At 40.2% G+C, this 19,062-nt stretch overlaps 2 protein-coding genes across 2 annotated transcripts; one reads left to right on the forward strand and one right to left on the reverse strand.

Annotated features, from left to right (window-relative positions):
* Window positions 1–1,270: 1,270 nt before the first annotated feature.
* On the reverse strand, window positions 1,271–4,114 carry c21h3orf38 (chromosome 21 C3orf38 homolog). The gene is made up of 4 exons (XM_029458404.1): window positions 3,924–4,114; window positions 3,273–3,448; window positions 2,842–3,080; window positions 1,271–2,061 (listed from the first exon to the last, which is right to left on the reverse strand). The coding sequence occupies exons 1-4, from the start codon at window positions 4,048–4,050 to the stop codon at window positions 1,698–1,700; spliced, it is 906 nt and encodes a 301-aa protein (XP_029314264.1). The 5' UTR covers window positions 4,051–4,114; the 3' UTR covers window positions 1,271–1,697.
* Window positions 4,115–6,277: 2,163 nt separating this feature from the next.
* Window positions 6,278–19,031, forward strand: LOC115026831 (uncharacterized). Its single transcript, XM_029459813.1, is given in 12 exon segments — window positions 6,278–6,339; window positions 7,405–7,644; window positions 7,735–7,779; window positions 7,781–7,853; window positions 9,112–9,264; window positions 9,400–9,585; window positions 10,660–10,733; window positions 12,003–12,200; window positions 12,427–12,564; window positions 12,675–12,764; window positions 12,873–13,016; window positions 16,211–19,031. Coding segments are annotated over 11 exon segments (1,470 nt in total). The 5' UTR covers window positions 6,278–6,339; the 3' UTR covers window positions 16,340–19,031.
* The last annotated feature ends 31 nt before the right edge of the window (window positions 19,032–19,062 follow it).

Raw genomic sequence — 19,062 nt, forward strand, 5'->3', positions numbered from 1 at the left:
GTCCCTTCGCCCCACTCTAAGAATTACCGCTGTCGACATTTCTTTTTAATACACTTTGGCATTAATGGATCTGTAAAGCCATCAGATTGTCACAAGGTGAAAAATGGCGGTGGCATGAAGCGTTTAACAAAGTAATGTTAGAAACCTATTTAGAGTCTTTCTAAGAGAAAACTTACATCCAATCAGTCACAATCAAAGTAAAAAGCCTCCATGGTTCACCACCCATAAGCTATTTCAAAGAGCCATGCATCGAAGTTTTAGCATGTTTCTTTATGAGAAACACACTTCCCTATTAGAGGAGGGGAAAGAAAATGGAAGGGAAAAAAAAGCTCTCGCAGTCAAAACCATCACCAGACGCCACTGTAACGGTATTTTTGAACCCGTGCGTCAGAGCTGCGCCCGTGGCCAAACCGCTTATTAAAACGCAGAAAAACTAAGTGCCATAAAGACAGAAGGCGAGCAGCTTGTTATTATTCTTTCTGAGAGGTGAACAGGCTGAGATCAATGGCTGCAGTGGTTTCCCCCCACCACAACTATGGCCCAGTAAAGCACAAAGGACCATTGCGGCTCCGACCCATACAGTCACAGATATTAACTATTCCAGGAGCCTTTGAAAACAGCTGCCAAGAATAATTTCCCACATGCAACATTTCCCACCAAAGCCACAGAGTCCGACTGGCATATTCTGTGCCCCACCAGACCCTATGTGCCCTGACGAGGATGGCAGAGTAGAATCAACGGAAAACCAGATCCACTTCATGAATAATGATTAAATGTGGAGCTTGTGAAATGTATTGTAGTTAGTTTTGTCCAATTAATGGGGCATACATCAGCATATTAATGTATTTTCACCACACATTTTGGTGAAAATGCTGTGTTGGGCAAGTGAAATGTAGTTACAAATGTCAGTGAGAAAGAAAAAGCTGCTTTGGGAATAAATCCTCTATTTTCAAAGCTGATGGAGGTTGTTAATGCCTCCCATAGGGTGTTGCTCAGCTGTTTTTACAGTACACTGAGGTCCTGTGCACACACTGAAGAGGCTGGATGCTCTCCTGCTTCCCGACTCTTACCCTCATCACCCCGATCGCCCTGATGTGCTGAGTGTCGATGAGGCTGAATCTCCTGTACTGCTCTCCGACAACAGCGATCTCAGATTAATGTTCAAAATCAATTTGGAATTGAATTTGACTTTGTATTATCATATGAACACGCACAATATGTCATTTGATTGCAAATAGTGACCTACTTGTCAGTATAGAGCACAAGTGTACACAGGGGTTAATACAATCTTTATATTTGATGTGATACATATTTACAAAAGCACATCCATGTCTGTATTTACATTGTATCTTTAGTAAGGCACAGGTTGCAATAGAAACACTTTATATTAAAGGTACAGTATATATTTAAACAAAATGTTTCCTCAACAAGAAGCAGCAAAGACTTCTGGAAAGAAATAGATAGAAATAGAAAAAATAAAGGGAACTTTTCTCAAGCTTTGTCGTATTTTTATGTTACATCAATGATGTGCCAAGTAGGATAAGATGCAACACTGTCAACCTTCCTGTATATCCTGACAGGCTGAACATAAGGTAGGGAGCGGTCGCCAGCACAACATGCCAGGTTCTAATCTCTGAAAACTACAGCCTGGATAAACGTGTTTGGAAATTAGATGCATGAAGAGTTTAAGAGTTTCATCAACTGGAGAGAAGCTGCAATTCAGTGGAGTTGTAGTTCAAGGCGGGCGCTACCATGTCTGTCCCACACAGAGCATCCTGCCCTCTGATTTTCAGGTTGACAAACTTAATCTTCCAGCTGTTGTTCTCCAGCGGGGAGCGGATGAGGCCAAATATTTGCTCAAAGACGCCCAGACAGGCTCCGTCTCTGTGGATGGTTCCAGCTACCGCCACCAGTACCAGGCCATGGGGGGAGGCCAGTGTTCTGAGGCCAAGAGGATCTAGGTTGGGGCTAAGGAGGAGGCGCTCTTCCCTGATCAAGGCCAGGAGACGAAGGCTAACCAGTTCAGCCCCCGGGAACTCCTCCATCTGTTCGCTGTCAGCTCTGAGAAAGAGAGACACAACTTATTTTTTCCCCAGGGCTATTGTGACTATGGTATAAAACATTTGCCCAAAATACATAACTGCCGTGGACCCTGAGAAGCTAACAAACCACACATCCCCAGTAGCCAAAGATGTCTGCCGTTTCCTATGTTCTTTTCTGTAACTTTTCTTTAATGGAAAATTCAATTGTATGTTCATACTCATTAGAGATGATTCTGAGAAAATACTATCTATGCTGTGTCTTTAGGCCTATTATAGAGATCTAACAATATGCATTTATTTATATGAAAGTATTCATGAATCAGTATCTATTTACAATAATGTAAAGGTGTGAGTATAATAATATATTAACTTGCAGCATCCTTCTGCCTGCCCCACACTCCCTGACAGAGGAAAGGGAGAGAGCCGGTCACTGCGATTGCTCTGAGCAGCATGCATGGGAATTAATTACAATATAATATATTAAGTGTCAGATTAAGTTAGTTATTCCAAATGTTTTTAAGGTTGTTCCTCCAAGGCTTTTTAAAAAACTTGCAGGTGTTTCCGAAGCTGCCACTGTGTGTACTACGAGCATGTTGTGTGTGTGTGTGTGTGTGTGTGTGTGTGTGTGTGTGTGTGTGTGTGTGTGTGTGTGTGTGTGTGTGTGTGTGGCTGTCACATAACTGTCTGTGCCGCTGTGTGTTCAACGTCAAACCATCAAAGGGCAGTGGTGTGTACATTTATAGGTGCATCTCTATCAGTAGCTTAATTTCATCTCCCTTACTGTTAACGGCTTTCATACCTGGAGAGGAGGCGTAGCTTCACATCTGGCCAGAAGTGTTGTGGTCCCCAGTCCTGAGGAGGCTGGCCCAGCGAGGGGTTCTGACTGTTTAAGAGTTGGAAGAACCACTGGCAGAACTGCTGGCCGAGCACCAGTGGGTCAAAGCCCACCTCAGCCTGAACGTTTGTGGACACTGTCTCTGTGGTCAGTCTCTGTCTGGTCTCATCTGTCTCACCTGGAATGCTTTCGTCAACCACGGCCTTACAGAGATGAGATGTTATTGGTATACTTAAATACATTGCCATGTTGTGATGTTGTGCCTGGATTACTTTTGAGTAGACATGTTCCAATAACACAGGCTGTTGCTGATTATTGACACCCTAACTTAGTATCAACGTCTTACTTAACATTAGCTCTATATATTCAACATATCAGGGATCCCTTGCCCCTACCTTCCCAGAAGACCAAAGCTCCAGTGTCCTTTTCACCAGCTTGTTTTTCTCGCTGTTCGGGGCCATCACCACACCCTCTTTGGCCAGATACTTAAATATGAGGTCGCGATGAACCTTCTTCCTTTTCAGGAGCTCTTCAGCATTTTTAGAGAAGGAGATAATTGTTCCCGAAGCCTCTATATGAACAGATGAACATAAGGGGCAAGACAATTGGATGATGTTATTATGTAAACATAATATATCTTTGAGGCAGAAGTGAAACCAAAACAGCAATCCTGTCTCGGGTGTGCCTGGTGTCAGCTCATGCCATCATATTTTCCCTCTTTTGAAGAAGGCATTTATTTATTCCAAAACGTGTTCAACACGTAACGTTATCTTAGTTCATGGCTGAGAAATATATACCGGTAGGTAAAATATATAGGTAACGTTATAGCCTCACTCTATTATCATTTCCGCGTTATATAATTAGTTCACGCCCACCACGTCTGTCGTCCAAACATTTAAGGTATCTAATATGAAATTAATATGTTTAACATTAACTTTGCCTGTTGAAATATGAGAAAATGGAATGGTATTAATTAACGATAAGTCAATAGTATCCTAGCGAACTCGCTCCTTACTATCTGGTACATATTGAAAGCATAACGTTACCTTTAACATTTTCCACAACTATCAGTTTATTCGTGACTGTGTCACTAAGTGAGTATACGTCCTCTTTTGTCATTGACTTCAGAATCTGTGTACATCCAGCTCGCTCTGTTTTTGACAGTCCTGACATCTTGGACACTGCATAACAAACGAGCTATTCTTGTGTTCATTCGTGTCCTACTAGAAATATGTCCGTACAGGAACACTGAAATAGTGGGAAAACGTTCCGTGACGAGACGAGAAGCTGCATTTACGGCTGTAGGAATTATTGGCGTCTCAGGTTGAAATACTCACGAACAACCCTAACTACTCGGTTCTATATGATTTGACTTGTCTGTCCCATATTGTGTAACCTGTGTATGGCATAACACGTGTTTTAACAATACATTATGTGTAATGGAATAAACTACAAATGTTTACAGTCACATTTTAAGCCAACAGATAATAATAATAATAATAATAATAATAATAATAATAATAATAATAATAATAATAATAATAATAATAATAATAATAATAATATCAATTATTATTATTATTCTTCATAACAATAATAATGATAATAATTTTATTACAAATAATAACATTTTATTTGTATAGTAATAAACAATAATGAAACTATGGGCATAGACTTATCTTCACGCTCATTCAAGTCAATTGGTTTTCGAAATCTCTGATTGCAGGCCATGTAATCCTATATGGAAGGTGAACAACTGAGGCCTCCCCTGGTGCTGATTGCTCTTTATCAGATTACTATGATGATGGCTTGCAGCTCACTTTTTATTTATACAGTTTTAAGTTACAGGGACAGTGCACATTACATTACATTTCTGTAAATGTGCCAGTTTAGCCCTCTTGGCTTATTATTAACAGCAGTAATTGCTTGGACAGGTGTTATAATGACACATAAAACACATAAAACATTTTAAAGACAGCAATACTGTATATATATATATATATATATATATATATATATATATATATATATATATATCAAAAGACATTTCATAAAACCCATGAAATACTTAAAAAATATATAAAAACATAAAACAAAGCATGCTTTAGGTTATTTGATTAAATTACAGTGTATGTTCACACTCTTCATTATCTTTTAATCGCATTATAATTCATTTTTAAATGATTGATATGTATCACAGTTTCAATAGGTGTTTGCAGACCATTCCATGTGTGAGCTGCTCTCACAAAAAAAGCTGACATTCCAAAGGCAGTCTTCCCATAGGTATACAATCCCCTCTTGACACATAACTTCACCAACATCTGAGCAGAAGTAAGGTCACCTCCAGGATCTTGCTCATCAATTCACAATTTAACCTTAATTTGATCATGAGAATGCTTATATGGCATTATGTGTCTTGGCATAATGAGATGGCAGATGTCACATTGAAAAGACAAGTGCAACCAGACTTGTGAACACTAGAACAGTGAGGTGTTTTCATTTTATTTTATTTATTTGTCATTATTACTGTCTAGAGTTAGAGCTGTTCATGCTTATCATAGTCAATGTATATAATATCCACACTTCATCAAGCCTAACATGGTGTTGTCTTGCTATTGTTGATTGTGTGTGTTAGAAGAGCTCTCTCTCTCTCTCTCTCTCTCTCTCTCTCTCTCTCTCTCTCTCTCTCTCTCTCTCTCTCTCTCTCTCTCTCTCTCTCTCGCTCTCTCTCTCGCTCTCTCTCTTGCTTCCCTAGGGTCTACAGATAGAAATTAGGCTTTCTGGCTAACTCTGGCATGTTTTCAGAATTGTTAATAATATGCAATCCCTGACAACCCTGTCATCTCTGTCAAATAAAATAGTGCTCTAAACGTAAATAAATTAAACCCTGGATTTACCAATAAACCAGCAAAGTTTGTCTGAAAATATATCCCCACAATGTAATTTGTGACAGAGGTCCAGGGCTGCACTAATGTAACACAAACAGTGTGTTGCGTCCTCTGTTGTCTGGGTTTGTCTATAGATATAATTTAAAAGAATTCCTTTATGGAGAGAAGATAATTACATGTATGCTTGTATGGATATACAAATGGCACATTTAATCCAGGACAAAATGTAGAATGGAGTTCACAGAGGAATCTGCTGTTTGGTCAAAACATGTGATTGTGGTTGTTCTGGTAATTGAGATTATGGGTGCTATGATTTATCGTCTTGCGCGTTTACGAGGAGAACGTGAAGGCATCATAAAACAAGATAGCTTAACTAAAGCTGCTACTGTGGACTAGCCTGCGCAATGATGGTGTACTGTCAGTGCAGCTGGGTAATTTACCTGCAAGATAAGAGACCTCTCGGGTGGCGTTACACACAACATATGTATTAACTGATATGTTTTAATTAACAGGACTAAGGGGAGCTGCTGTGTACTGCCGAATTAAGCAAGGGAGTTTATCGCTAAAAGGTAAGGTACGGTTATCATTTGCTAAAATATCCACATTAGCTTGTTTACCATAGTCCATAGTTTAGCTTGTAGACGGTAACGCTATATCCAGCGTTCAATGGTGTTTCTCATAAACCACTAAACGAGTGTTGTAATTATTACTTTTTAGTTGATAGTTTTGTCTGTTATATGGCTCTTCAGTTATTGTACACACGTATGTAATCCCCTTGTCGAACTCCATAACAAACTTTGTGAATTTAATATAACGTTAGCCTTGCTTACTGTGAACTGTTAATATGCTAATGTTAATAATAAGTGTAAGGTCACTTCCATATTCCTTATGTAGGCTAACTGCACGATGATTAACCAGAACAACTTGGACCTTGATCTATTTTCACATCAACATGAGGTTGTGGTTTATTCAAGCACTTGATAAGGCTGATAAACTATTATTGACTGACTGCTGGCCTGAAACTGTGTCACAATAAAGGAGGAACAGTGTCATTGGCACATCACAGTGGCCTGTTTTCAACACAAGGACATGTTTAGAAATTAAATGAGAAAGGAAATTGTGTCAGTCATTTCCCAAATCAGGCAAAAATAGTTCCTCAAATCACCTCTCTAGGAGTTATAAAAGAGTGACATTGCTGTTTTAAATACCCCGACTGGCCAGGAGAACACCGATTACTATTTAATTTCATTCAAAGTACAGAAAATGACTTTGTTCCTTTTTTAATATTGTTATTGCTAGACCAGATATGTAAGTATCTCACATTTTAAACCTCTGATTTCTTTTTTTAACTATCAAATTTCTCCTCTAAATGTAAAACAAAGAAATGTTGTCATGTGTGTCCATATTAACACAAAATAATACAAAATAATAATAATAATAATAATAATAATAATAATAATAATAATAATAATTCCAATGCCTATCACAGAGTTTAGGATTGTGGAAAAACTGTGTTTAAAACTGGTCTCATTTAATTCCGAGTGGCATTGAAAAAGTCTTAAAGTCTTTAGTCTGACTAAGTGTGTTGGATGAAGCAGCTACTACTAAAAAAACTCTTCTCTTTCCAATATTGCTGCAGATGGAGGAGATTGAGAGCAGTGCTCAGGGCCGGGTAACAGTGTACTCCATCCAGGGCTGCCCACACTGTGTGCAGGCTAAAGCCAGCCTGGGGCGTTTGGGAGTACCGGTATGTGACGTGGATATGGGAAAGCATCCCGAGCTAAGAGCCAGGGTGAAGGAGCTGACGGGACGCAGCTCAGTCCCTCAGATCTTCTTCAACAACATTCATGTCGGGGGCAACGATGACCTGCAGACACTGGTGAGAAGGAGAGGAAACACTTCCCCATTTGAACAACTAGTAAACTTAGTGTAATGTATATTTGTTTGTTGCTTTGCTTCACTCCCTCAGGCTCCTGAAGAGCTGCAGAGGTTGGTGAATCTGGTGAGGAAAGAAGCCTCTTCCAGCAGACGCTCCACCACTGCCAGAGGAGAACCAACCAGAGGACACGTCTGGGGAGACTGATGGAGGTGAGGGATTCATTGGTCTGACAAAAAGGACAGAGTGTTTTGCTTCTTTTTCCAGATCAGTTCTCATGTGAGAACGACCAGCTGTATAATCAGTGAGAAATGTGGTGCAGCAACACTTTTTAATCCTGCTGTCCTTTAATGTCCTTAACCTTTTCTTAATGCGTCTTTCATGATGTGTTCAACTTTTATTTTGCAGTGTTTTCTGTCATTGGTGTGTGTGTGTGTGTGTGTGTGTGTGTGTGTGTGTGTGTGTGTGTGTGTGTGTGTGTGTGTGTGTGTGTGTGTGTGTGTGTGTGTGTGTGTGTGTGTGTGTGTGTGTGTGTGTGTGTGTGTGTGTGTGTGTGTGTGTGTGTGTGTGTGTGTGTGTGTGTGAGAGAGAGTGAACTTGATACTCTGGATGAGCATATCAGCACCAGGCTACCTCATGATATGTGATTATTAAACTCCCTACTGTGTAAACAAAGTGTGTCCAAAGCTGCTCCTCCACAGCTTTTTGTGGAGAACGATTTCAGTTCAGTGTTACCTACAAATACAGAATGTATTCCTTCATATTTATATAATTATGTTAAAGCTTTCATTCCATCTGTCCTTGCCCCCTCGACAGTCTTGATTATGATGCTACATTTGACATAGTTTCAGCAATGCTGTCTATCTGTGGTCTACGAGGTGCATACAGGGAACAGGGAACATAATCAATGTTATTTTCTGTTAATTTGTGCTAATGAGCTACTCATTTGAGAAGACCCTTTAGTCTTTTGTGTGCAATACTTAGTCTGTTTTTCTCTATCATACCTGCACTTGCATGTAGAAAATTAGATTTTCTGTAACATTCTTATTGAAATAGAAAAAACATTTCTGACAGACGCGCCATATTACATGTACGGTAATCCTCTCTGAAAAATCCAAACCAGCCATGCTGGATACTTTTTTTTTCTTTTCTTTTTTGGATCCCTACGAAAGACAAAACAAGCCAAATGTAAGGATCAGATAATAAGTGAAATGCCACTGCATGTGAAACGATAAACAATGATGTCCTACAGTGGAAGCAAAAACAAAATAATAATAAAAACGATCAACAAGATTACAACAACTATAACTAAGAGGATAAGGAAAAGCTATGTCCTGATCCTGAAGTCCTTCCTGTTCCACCAACAAAATATGTTTTTGCACTCATGCTGGATTGCACAAATTCTTTCATACATGTGGGTATGAACATGTGTATTTTTGTGTGTTTGGCTTGGAATGTTCCTGCCCTCAGAGTTTTTGTGTGAGAGAGATGAATTGGCGGACCTGGTAGATGACCTCAAACATAGCAATGTGATTGGCAGTCATAGAAGGGGACTGACAGTGTACAAAAAGAGCTTCACAAGTGATCAACTGGTTGACTGGCTGCAGAAAGAGAAGGGCATGGGTAAGTAAGGCTGGAGTTAAAACAGGCTTTCAGTGTCACTTTGATTTTGTAGGACTTATTAAAACAATCGTGTGCCCTGATTCATACAAAGTTCAGTCAAATCCAGATCTGTGACTGTGGCCATGTGTGTGCTAGCCAGGGCTGAGGCCTGTAATACTGGCCAGGCATTGTTGCAGAAGAAGTACATGGTCAGTGTGCGCGGCTGTGGGCAGCAGGAGGGCAGTTTTGCAGAAGGGAAAGACGCACTATACAGGCTGCTGGAGGATGACCCTCATTCAGCCCTCAACGCAGGACAGACGGCGTCCTGCAGTCCCATCGAGGGTAGGTCAGGACTGGATCAGGGTTTGGGACATACACACATCATGCTGACTGGTGTCCTCCAGTGCTCTCTAACCCCTGCTCCTCCTTTGCTGCTGGCTCGATATAGGACGCTTTTGGGTTCGCTTGGGTTAATGTATTCTGTCAGTGAGCTTTGTGGTGGGAAGAACTGAAGTAGGGCTTTATGATGGCTAATATATGGCCTCCTATTAAAAATGTATACCATTCCATCCGTGACGTCCCCCTCCTGTATGATTGCTATGATGCAGTATGAGCATGAAAGTCTATGCTTGACCTTGAAGATACCTGTAGTTTTTTTTCTAAAGACCGCAGTTTTTGCTAATATATTGTACTAAAACATTTGTGTAAATTCAGTGCTATAATTCTGTTATGGAAGAAGAAAAGGGAAAATTGGCCTGGAAAATATATATATCATTAAAGCCCTATTTCAAAACCATATTTCCTTTTCTGCAGGTTTGGTGTCATCTTTTGACAGATTAATACTCAAAAGTTTCCTGTTCTGTGGTGGTGGCTCTGTATTGTCTGTATACCTGAATGTTGCACACCTCTAGAGGCGAACTAACAATCTAATCCGTGCTGTGCGACACGCAGGTGATTATAATCACTGCTTTTGTAAGCGGTAGTGTTATTCTGCTTGGCTGTTCTTTCTCTTGGATTTATCTGCAATGCCGTCTTTTCTCACGGGCGATGTTTCCTGATAATGTCATTTGTACGACATCGAGGTTAGCCTGATCTTCATGCAATTTATTCATTATTTGTTTCCCATGGGTTTATTTCACAGCTTCTCTAAATACACTTACTGATTATGTTAAAGCACTCAGTGTCACCCCCCCTAAACGTTGTGCCAGCTCATTTTGAAATCCCTCTATCAACTTTGTTGACTTTACATTACAACAAAACAATATCTTTTTAAAAAGATCCTATAGTTGTGAAGGTTCTGGGGCTATTGGTTGCTTTTACCTTTTTAAAATATTGGTTTGGTTCGTCTCACCGGGAAAATGTATTTATCCTAACAAACATTAACCTTATTCTTCTCTCTGTCTGTCTCTCCTTCAGCTGCTGAACTCTCTTTGCTTTTACGGGAGTTGATTCTGAAACTGTTTTCCGAGCATCTCTCTGCTGATGGCAAGGTAACGTCTTCATTTACCTCTGGGCTTCTGAAGCAGATCGTATTTATCTGTATGTTTGGTTGTTTTGAACTGCAACGTTATGACTGTGGCATACACTGCATACTGTTGTAGTGTGCACGTTGTTTCCTTTAAATGTGAAATTCTGAGCCGGCTGCTCCAAAGAAATAGGAGGCAGTATTTCACCTCTAAACTGGGTCCATACAATCTCTAATGTTTATATTTTAGTTGTTGTATTTGGCATATTTATTGTATTCTAATGTATTCTTTATATTGTGTATTGCATGTATTCCTGTGTCAGTCAGTGAGCAAGATTATCAAAAGTCGACCAAACTGCTGAAACTTTAAGAGCCGATCAGAAAACCCTGCTGTTTTATAATCTTCACGTGGAGCTGATCATCTGTGTTTACTGAGGCACTGATGTTACCGGGGCTGTAGTCCGTGTGAACGTTACGTTAGTTTGTTTATTGGACTAAATCCAAAGTGGCAGAAACTAGAAAACGACCCTCATATTCGGAGGAGAGAAGGTCGGCAGAGCCGGCACTCCGTCAGACTGAGCCTCAGTCAGCGGCAGAAGAGACCTGAGCTCAGCCAGAACAAGCCCCAGCGCCAGGCAGTCACACCGCGGGCTGCTGGACCTGTGTAACGGCTCCCCGGTGCTGTGGCTGAACTCAAGCTAACTGCTAACCGAAGCTACGTCGTGTCCCGGAGCTGCCGACAGCTAAACCAAACAGCCTCACGGCAGCTGTGAGGACAGAGGGAAGTGGTTTTCTATCTGCTACTTCAAATGTAATCCAATAAACAAACTATAAAACAGACATGACTGTAATATTTACATGTGAGTCAGGCAGCTGCACTTCTTCTCCCTCTGGTCTGAGGGCAGACTGGAGCTACAGTGACTCACTAGCACCTCTAGAGGAACACGTGGTATTACAAGACTAGAACTAGTCAGATACTCATTTCAGTAGATATCGCTGCAACACAGCACATGGACGTCTTGGACACAACGTCAACACATTCTCTTAATAAAACATTAACACAATTAACTAATTGTGTTAATGTTTTAAGTTTAAATTCTGGCACATCTTACACATTGAACCTTTAAAGTTTCACGTGCATACACAGGTCTACCTGGTGTGCTTTGAGGGCTTTCATGAGACGTGCTTATTTTTCTTAAGAAATGTTACTACATCATTTTACTGTGTTGATTAATACACATACAAGTGAAAATAAGTGTGTGTGTGTGTGTTTGTGTTGTCCTTGCTCCCACAGTCTGTGGACTACAAGGGCATGTCAGGTGACCCTGCGTTTGAGCGTTACTGTGAACTAGCCATTCAGCTGCAGAGGGTGGAGCTGCTTTCGCTGAGTCGGGAGGAGAAGCTGGCCTTCTTCATCAACATCTACAATGCCTTGGTCATCCATGGGTACCTGCGCCTGGGGGCCCCTACCAACATGTGGCAGAGATACAGAGTAGGATCACACAGCCGCTGCGGTGTTTCCCAAAACTGTCATATCCCATGCATACAATGTTTTACATCCAGACTGAAATATAAAGATGAAGCACACTGACATGACTGGTTGTTTTATCTCAACTTTCTTTAATTGTATTTAAGATAGTCATTGTTTTTGATTGCATGTACTTAAGCAGGATCGGATGACATTCCATTAAAAATCACTTTTCCCGTCCCGTTTATAGTTCTTCAACTATGTGAGCTACCTGATTGGAGGGGAATTGTTCACATTACAGGACATTGAGAATGGTGTTCTGAGAGGGAACAGAAAAGGTGTCGCACAGCTCCTGAGGCCCTTCTCCAAAACAGACCCACGACTACAAGTATTCATACATTCTGTTCTATCACAACTCAACATTTCAATGATTCCCCGACAGGACACTTTAATGCAGAATAACTAAAGTGATGTTCAATTTCTCATGTTGTCCACTAGGTGGCTCTTCCAGATGCTGAGCCCCTCATTCACTTTGCCTTGAACTGTGGCGCAAAGGGCTGCCCACCAATCAAAACGTACTCTCCACAGGTAAGCAACTTTCAAAAATCTACATAAAGGATATCTCCAACATATCTAGTGAATACTAGGAGCTTGAATTGTCCCGAAATAAAATTCCGATCTACTCAACCCCATCAGGACATCGACAGCCAGCTCCTCACAGCAGCCGAGGCCTTCCTGGAGAACGACGATGCCTGTATGGTGGATTCTGGGAAAAAAGAAGTGCGACTTAGTCAGATATTCAAGTGGTACAAAGCTGACTTTGGAGGAACTGATGAAAAGGTAGTTTTGACTCCTTGTGATCTTACTCAGAGAGATAACAGCAGTGGTGGAAGAAGTATTCAGATCTTTTACTTACTTTCACTACGGTACAAAAATACTGTTACTTGTCGAAGTCAAACTCAGTTATTCTCAGTTATAAATATAGAATACCAAAAGTGCTCGTGAAGAATGGCCCATTTCTTAATCGTGTATATTATATATAACGCCAGATGGTTGTGAGTTCAATACCAGCTGCCACCATTGTGCCCCTGAGCAAGGCACTTAACCCTGAGTTGCTCCAGGGGGGCTGTCCATGCAATTTATGATATTATTACTTTATTTAACATTGTTTGATTGAAGATGTTCGTCCTATCTGTGATCCAATACAAATATTTGTTTAAGGAAATGTAAGGTATTAGAGCCTACGAAATTATATTTCGTCAGTGTTATTGGGCTTGGTATATGATAGAGGTTGCATTTCTATTGTGAAATGTGCCATATATATATTTGTATTATTGATGTATTCTTAATAAATCGCGATCATAACGGCATAGAAATGACTTTCGCTAACAACAATCGGTCGCTGCTCCGGGAACATCCACTTCGACAATGTTCGGGCGATGACGTCACAAGTAGAACACAGCCGCCGCCAGTGTTTGTCTGCGTTGAAGCGTCCAGCAAAGACTGCTGTCAATTATTACGAGAAAAAACGGACAACAATAGAATACCTGTCTGTGTTCTGTTGCCGCACAGGATCTCCGCCAAATCCAGATTCACCGTCACCATCATCCGCATGTTCGCTCCCGTCTATGTCTCCATCTTGAATACTGTGTCTCGAGCTGCTCTGTTTCCACCACGTTAAACTCGCCCGCATGATCTAAATCCACGACACCGGCATCCTCTTTAATAAACTCCTCTTCTTCAAAGTGCAACGAGTCTATTGACGACTCACTGTCACTCGATTCTGTTGAAATATCCGAGCCAGAGTCCGACATCGACACGTCTGCCCTGCCGTGTATTCAACTGGTGGACTGTTTTCTACTTGTGACGTCAGAACACGGCGTCGGCTGTTTCCGGTAGCAGCAATGTAAACATCGGTGGTCGACATACTAAATCGTGATTTATTAAATACTTCGGGCATAGTGTCATAAATAACACATTACAGGACTGTCTCAGAAAATTAGAATATTGTGATAAAGTTCTTTATTTTCTGTAATGCAATTTAAAAAAACAAATGTCATACATTCTGGATTCATTACAAATCAACTGAAATATTGCAAGCCTTTTATTATTTTAATATTGCTGATTATGGCATACAGCTTAAGAAAACTCAAATATCCTATCTCTAAATATTAGAATATCATGAAAAAGTATACTAGTAGGGTGTTCAACGAATCACTTGAATCGTCTAATTAACTCGAAACACCTGCAAGGGTTTCCTGAGCCTTGAAAAACACTCAGCTTGGTTCAGTAAACTAAATCACAAGTATGGGGAAGACTGCTGATCTGACTGCTGTCCAGAGGACCATCATTGACACCCTCCATCAGGAGGGTAAGACACAAAAAGAAATGTCTCAAAGAGCAAGCTGTTCACAGAGTGCAGTTTCAAAGCACATCCACAAAAAGTCTGTTGGAAGGGGGAAATGTGGCAGGAAACGCTGCACAACCAAGAGAGATGACCGCAGCCTTAACAGCATTGTGAAGAAGAGTCGCTTCCAGAATTTGGGGGAGCTTCAAAGACAGTGGACTGAAGCTGGAGTCCAGGTATCAAAAGCCACTGTTCACAGACGTGTCCGGGAAATGGGCTACAATAGCCGTATTCCCATGGTCAAGCCACTTCTGAACTCAAGACAACGGAAGAAGCGTCTGACTTGGGCTATGGAAAAGAAGCACTGGACAGTTGCAGAGTGGTCCAAAGTCCTCTTTTCAGACGAAAGCAAGTTTTGTATTTCATTTGGAAGTCAAGGCGCCAGAGTCTGGAGAAAGGCTGTAGAGGAGCAAAATCCAAGTTGCTTGAAATCCAGTGTGAAGTTCCCACAGTCAGCGATGGTTTGGGGAGCCATGTCAGCTGCTGGTGTTGGTCCACTGTGTTTCATCAAGCCCAGAGTAAATGCAGCTGTGTACCAAGAGATTTTAGAGCACTACATGCTTCCGTCTGCTGAAAAGCTCTATGGAGATGAGGAATTCATTTTCCAGCATGATCTGGCACCTGCCCACAGTGCCAAAACCACCAGTAACTGGTGTACTGACCATGGCATTACTGTCCTCGATTGGCCTGCCAATTCCCCTGACCTGAACCCCATAGAGAATATGTGGGGTATTGTGAAGAAGAAGCTGAAAGACACCAGACCCAACAATGCTAATGAGCTAAAGGCCGCTATTGAAGCATCCTGGGCATCCATAACACCTCAACAATGCCACAGGCTGATTGCCTCCATGCCACGCCGCATTGATGCAGTAATCCGTGCAAAAGGATTCCCAACCAAGTACTGAGTGCATTAATGGACATTTTCAAATGTTTGATTTTGTTTTGCTGTTATAAATCTTTTTTTTTACTTGGTCTGAGGAACTATTCAAATTTTTTGAGATAGGATTTTTGAGTTTTCTTAAGCTGTAAGCCATAATCAGCAATATTAAAATAATAAAAGGCTTTCAATATTTCAGTTGATTTGTAATGAATCCAGAATGCATGACATTTTTGTTTTTTTAATTGCATTACAGAAAATAAAGAACTTTATCACAATATTCTAATTTACTGAGACAGTCCTGTATGTTGCACCACAAATAGCATTTACTATCATCAGTAGAATGTCATGTTTATCATTTCGTAGGCCCTTTAAGAGTTTTAAGCATATTTTGATTTTGATAATCATAAATCATTATAAATGTGTCCAGGATAATCGTTACATGAAATGTTCATCTTGTCCCATTCCTACTATTAAATAAATGTAGAGTAACAAATACAATATTTACCTCCAAAACGTAGTGGAGTAGTAGCGAGGACCGTAATATGGAAATACTGAAGTACCATTGTGAGGTACTTGTACTTACATTAAGTACAATACTTAAGTAAATGTACTTCATGACACAATCTCTAGTTAAAATGGATGTACACTGGCGGAAAGAGATGGTGACAAAATACAAATATCAATTGACCGTCAACCCAACCGTGAACCTCACCGCGTGCTTTCTCTCCCACCTTGTCTCTCGTGCAGCTCCTGAAGTGGGTAGTGGAGCACATGGGTGACTCTCCGAAGAAGACCAGCCTGCAGGATGTCCTATCTGCTGGGAAGGCCAAAGTCAGCTTCCTCCCTTACGACTGGACCACTAACAGTACCCACTGAGCACGCACACACCAACACATTCACGTCCAGCTAATATGCTACAGTATGTCTCTTTGGCATCTGGCCACTTTCTACTGAGCTGCATCTGCTTAAAAACCAGATGGTTGGTGATGATGTGCTTGCCAAATGCAATCCACTTCTCCTCAACCATTCAAATGTATGTTATGCAAAACAAACTGTAAATCTAAGCGGTGAGAGGGGCGCATTTGCACTGTACCATCGAATCCTACTTCTCTTGTAGGCTTATCCTAGCTTTAAGGCCCTACTGTCCACTCCTACACCTTATGTTTGGAAGTCATATATGAGTTGTACATTCAAGTTTGAAGTAACAACAACAGAGAGACTTAGAAATGAAGTTGCACACAGAAACGTTGTGCTGCAGCAGCATAATTAATAAATGACTTCCATTAATAATGTCTTGTGTAAAATGTCAAAGCCTGAACATTACCCAAATTATTTCCAAGTAAATTAACCCATTTGTGCCCAAAGACTATATTGAGTATGATACAGAAAAATGCCGCATTTGTTCTAGTTGGTCTAACATCTTGAAATCTGACACGGACATTCTTCATATCCAACAGCACGACTGTTTTGATCACATGGAATCACACTATCAATAGTCAGCATTTTCTTTAAATCAGGAAAAACACATGGCACATAGTGTTTATTCCTAAAATATATGGAATAACAGTAAATACTAAATATAGAAAAATAAAATGGTTTTGACCGGACTTTTGAAAATCTCTTCAGATTTGTGCTGAGGCAAGGAAATTCTAAATTTGAGTTTCAGGCACAAATGGGTTAATAAAGAGAAAGCTAACCAAAAGCATGCTGTAAAACAACAACCATGAACATGGCTTCCATGATCTCCAGTCCTAGTCTTTAAACATCATCTCAGCAACTCAGGAGTCATAGATTCTCACGATCTTCTCAGACACTCGTTGGGCTTTTTATGTGGAGGATTTAATCAGAGCAGATGGAGGGGATATGAACACGCTGCCTTGACAAGCCATATCAAAGCCCTTTGAACTTACAAACCTACTCATTCAGGTTTAGCGGCTTACAGATTCTCCACAAAGCTGCTCCAACATTTTAACACGCAGATGTAAACAAGCTGACGTTGTTTTCTACAGGGAAAGAAAGTACAAGCTGTTGCACATTCAACCATTAATGGAAATGGAACATTAATGTATCATCCAACGACGTCGACGTTAAATACTAAAATATAAACACAACTTTGCCTGTGGCTGTAAAACACGATATTAGCCTTTAAGAATCTTTAAAGAAATGTATGATCATTTATTTCCAAAACATCTAAGACCAATGAATCAAGCTCTGTTTCATTGGACAAACACAATCTGGTTGGGTGTTTCTACTGTAATTTATCTTCCCTATCGATTGGCACAAGTTGGACTTGAACTTTAATGTTTGTAGGATCCAGTCCCTGAATAAAAATAATTAATTAAATAAACAAAATGTTACTTGTTGAGAGAGCGTAGACCGATGCAGCGCTCAGACATTTGCATGTCTTGATCAGTTCTTATTTCAAACCCAGAATGGTTATTTGTTTCCTCCTTTTGATCCAGGTCTTCCATTTTAAATTGGAAAAGTGCTACTGCTGTGTTTTTAGCAGTTATTTGGTAAAAGATATAGTAATATTTTTGAATTATTATAGAAATATTTATCAAAGCTTCACCCCTTTGGGATGCACTCTGACACTTTGCATGTTTATCACCAACTTTGAATGCTGTTAATACGTATTTGTACTGTTTTCACACAGACACATGTTCCCTGTCGGTCACGTGAGAGCAATGGGCTGTGTGTGAAAGGACTGAAACTATTTTTCATTACCTAGATCAGTAGTCATAATATAAATAAATGTAGCAGTTCAAGGGTTTGATAGCGTTTGCAGGTTTTGTTGGGGTTTCTGGCTTCAAACCCGTACAGGGTTATTTTCATTTCTTTTTCCAATATTGTAATTCAACTTAATTAGTTTTCCATTTTACCTGGCCTTGAAAGTTTGTAACACTCGTGTGCGTGTTTCAATAATTCAAGGATGTTCTTATCTCAGGTCAAAGGAAAATGTGAGTGGAAACAATATTAGGTTGTTTGATGTCATCAATGCATGTTGTGTAGAACCCTTTCACCTCAGTCTGCATCGTCCATATTCCTTTGCAAAGACATCGTGTTATGCACAATACTATGACTGTCCTTAGGCTATAAGCAGCACCACATTAGCATGTGTTTAAAACTGCAATGCATCATTTGCTGCATGAGATTATGGAGCACCTGTAGCAGGACGGCCTCTCACTGCTTTGTTTCTAGCCTGTAAGTTCAGCCTTAAGAATTAAACCCAACATTAGACAAAGTGTCAGTTAGACTCTGATATTGGAATACAATTGTTCTGTCTTATAATCGGATCGTTGCTTTACAACACATCCATTATTTAGTGACAGTAAAACAAAAAGGGAAGACACTGTGGTTGGACAGAAAAAAGGTTTTATTTACATGTATTGATGATCCCTGTACTTTATATTACCTCATGTATAAGGACAATGTGATGCAAAACGTTTTTTAAACAAGCAATTCTAATATAATCATTCTATTTCCTGGGGTGAAAAATAAAGCAATATATTTCTGAATAGTAATTATGCAATGCCGAACTAAAAGAATAAAATGAGTTTGTCCGCTGTCTCTTTTACTGTTTAATCTCATTGCATGTA

Source organism: Cottoperca gobio, chromosome 21 (assembly GCF_900634415.1).
Source record: "Cottoperca gobio chromosome 21, fCotGob3.1, whole genome shotgun sequence".
NCBI lineage: Eukaryota > Metazoa > Chordata > Actinopteri > Perciformes > Bovichtidae > Cottoperca > Cottoperca gobio.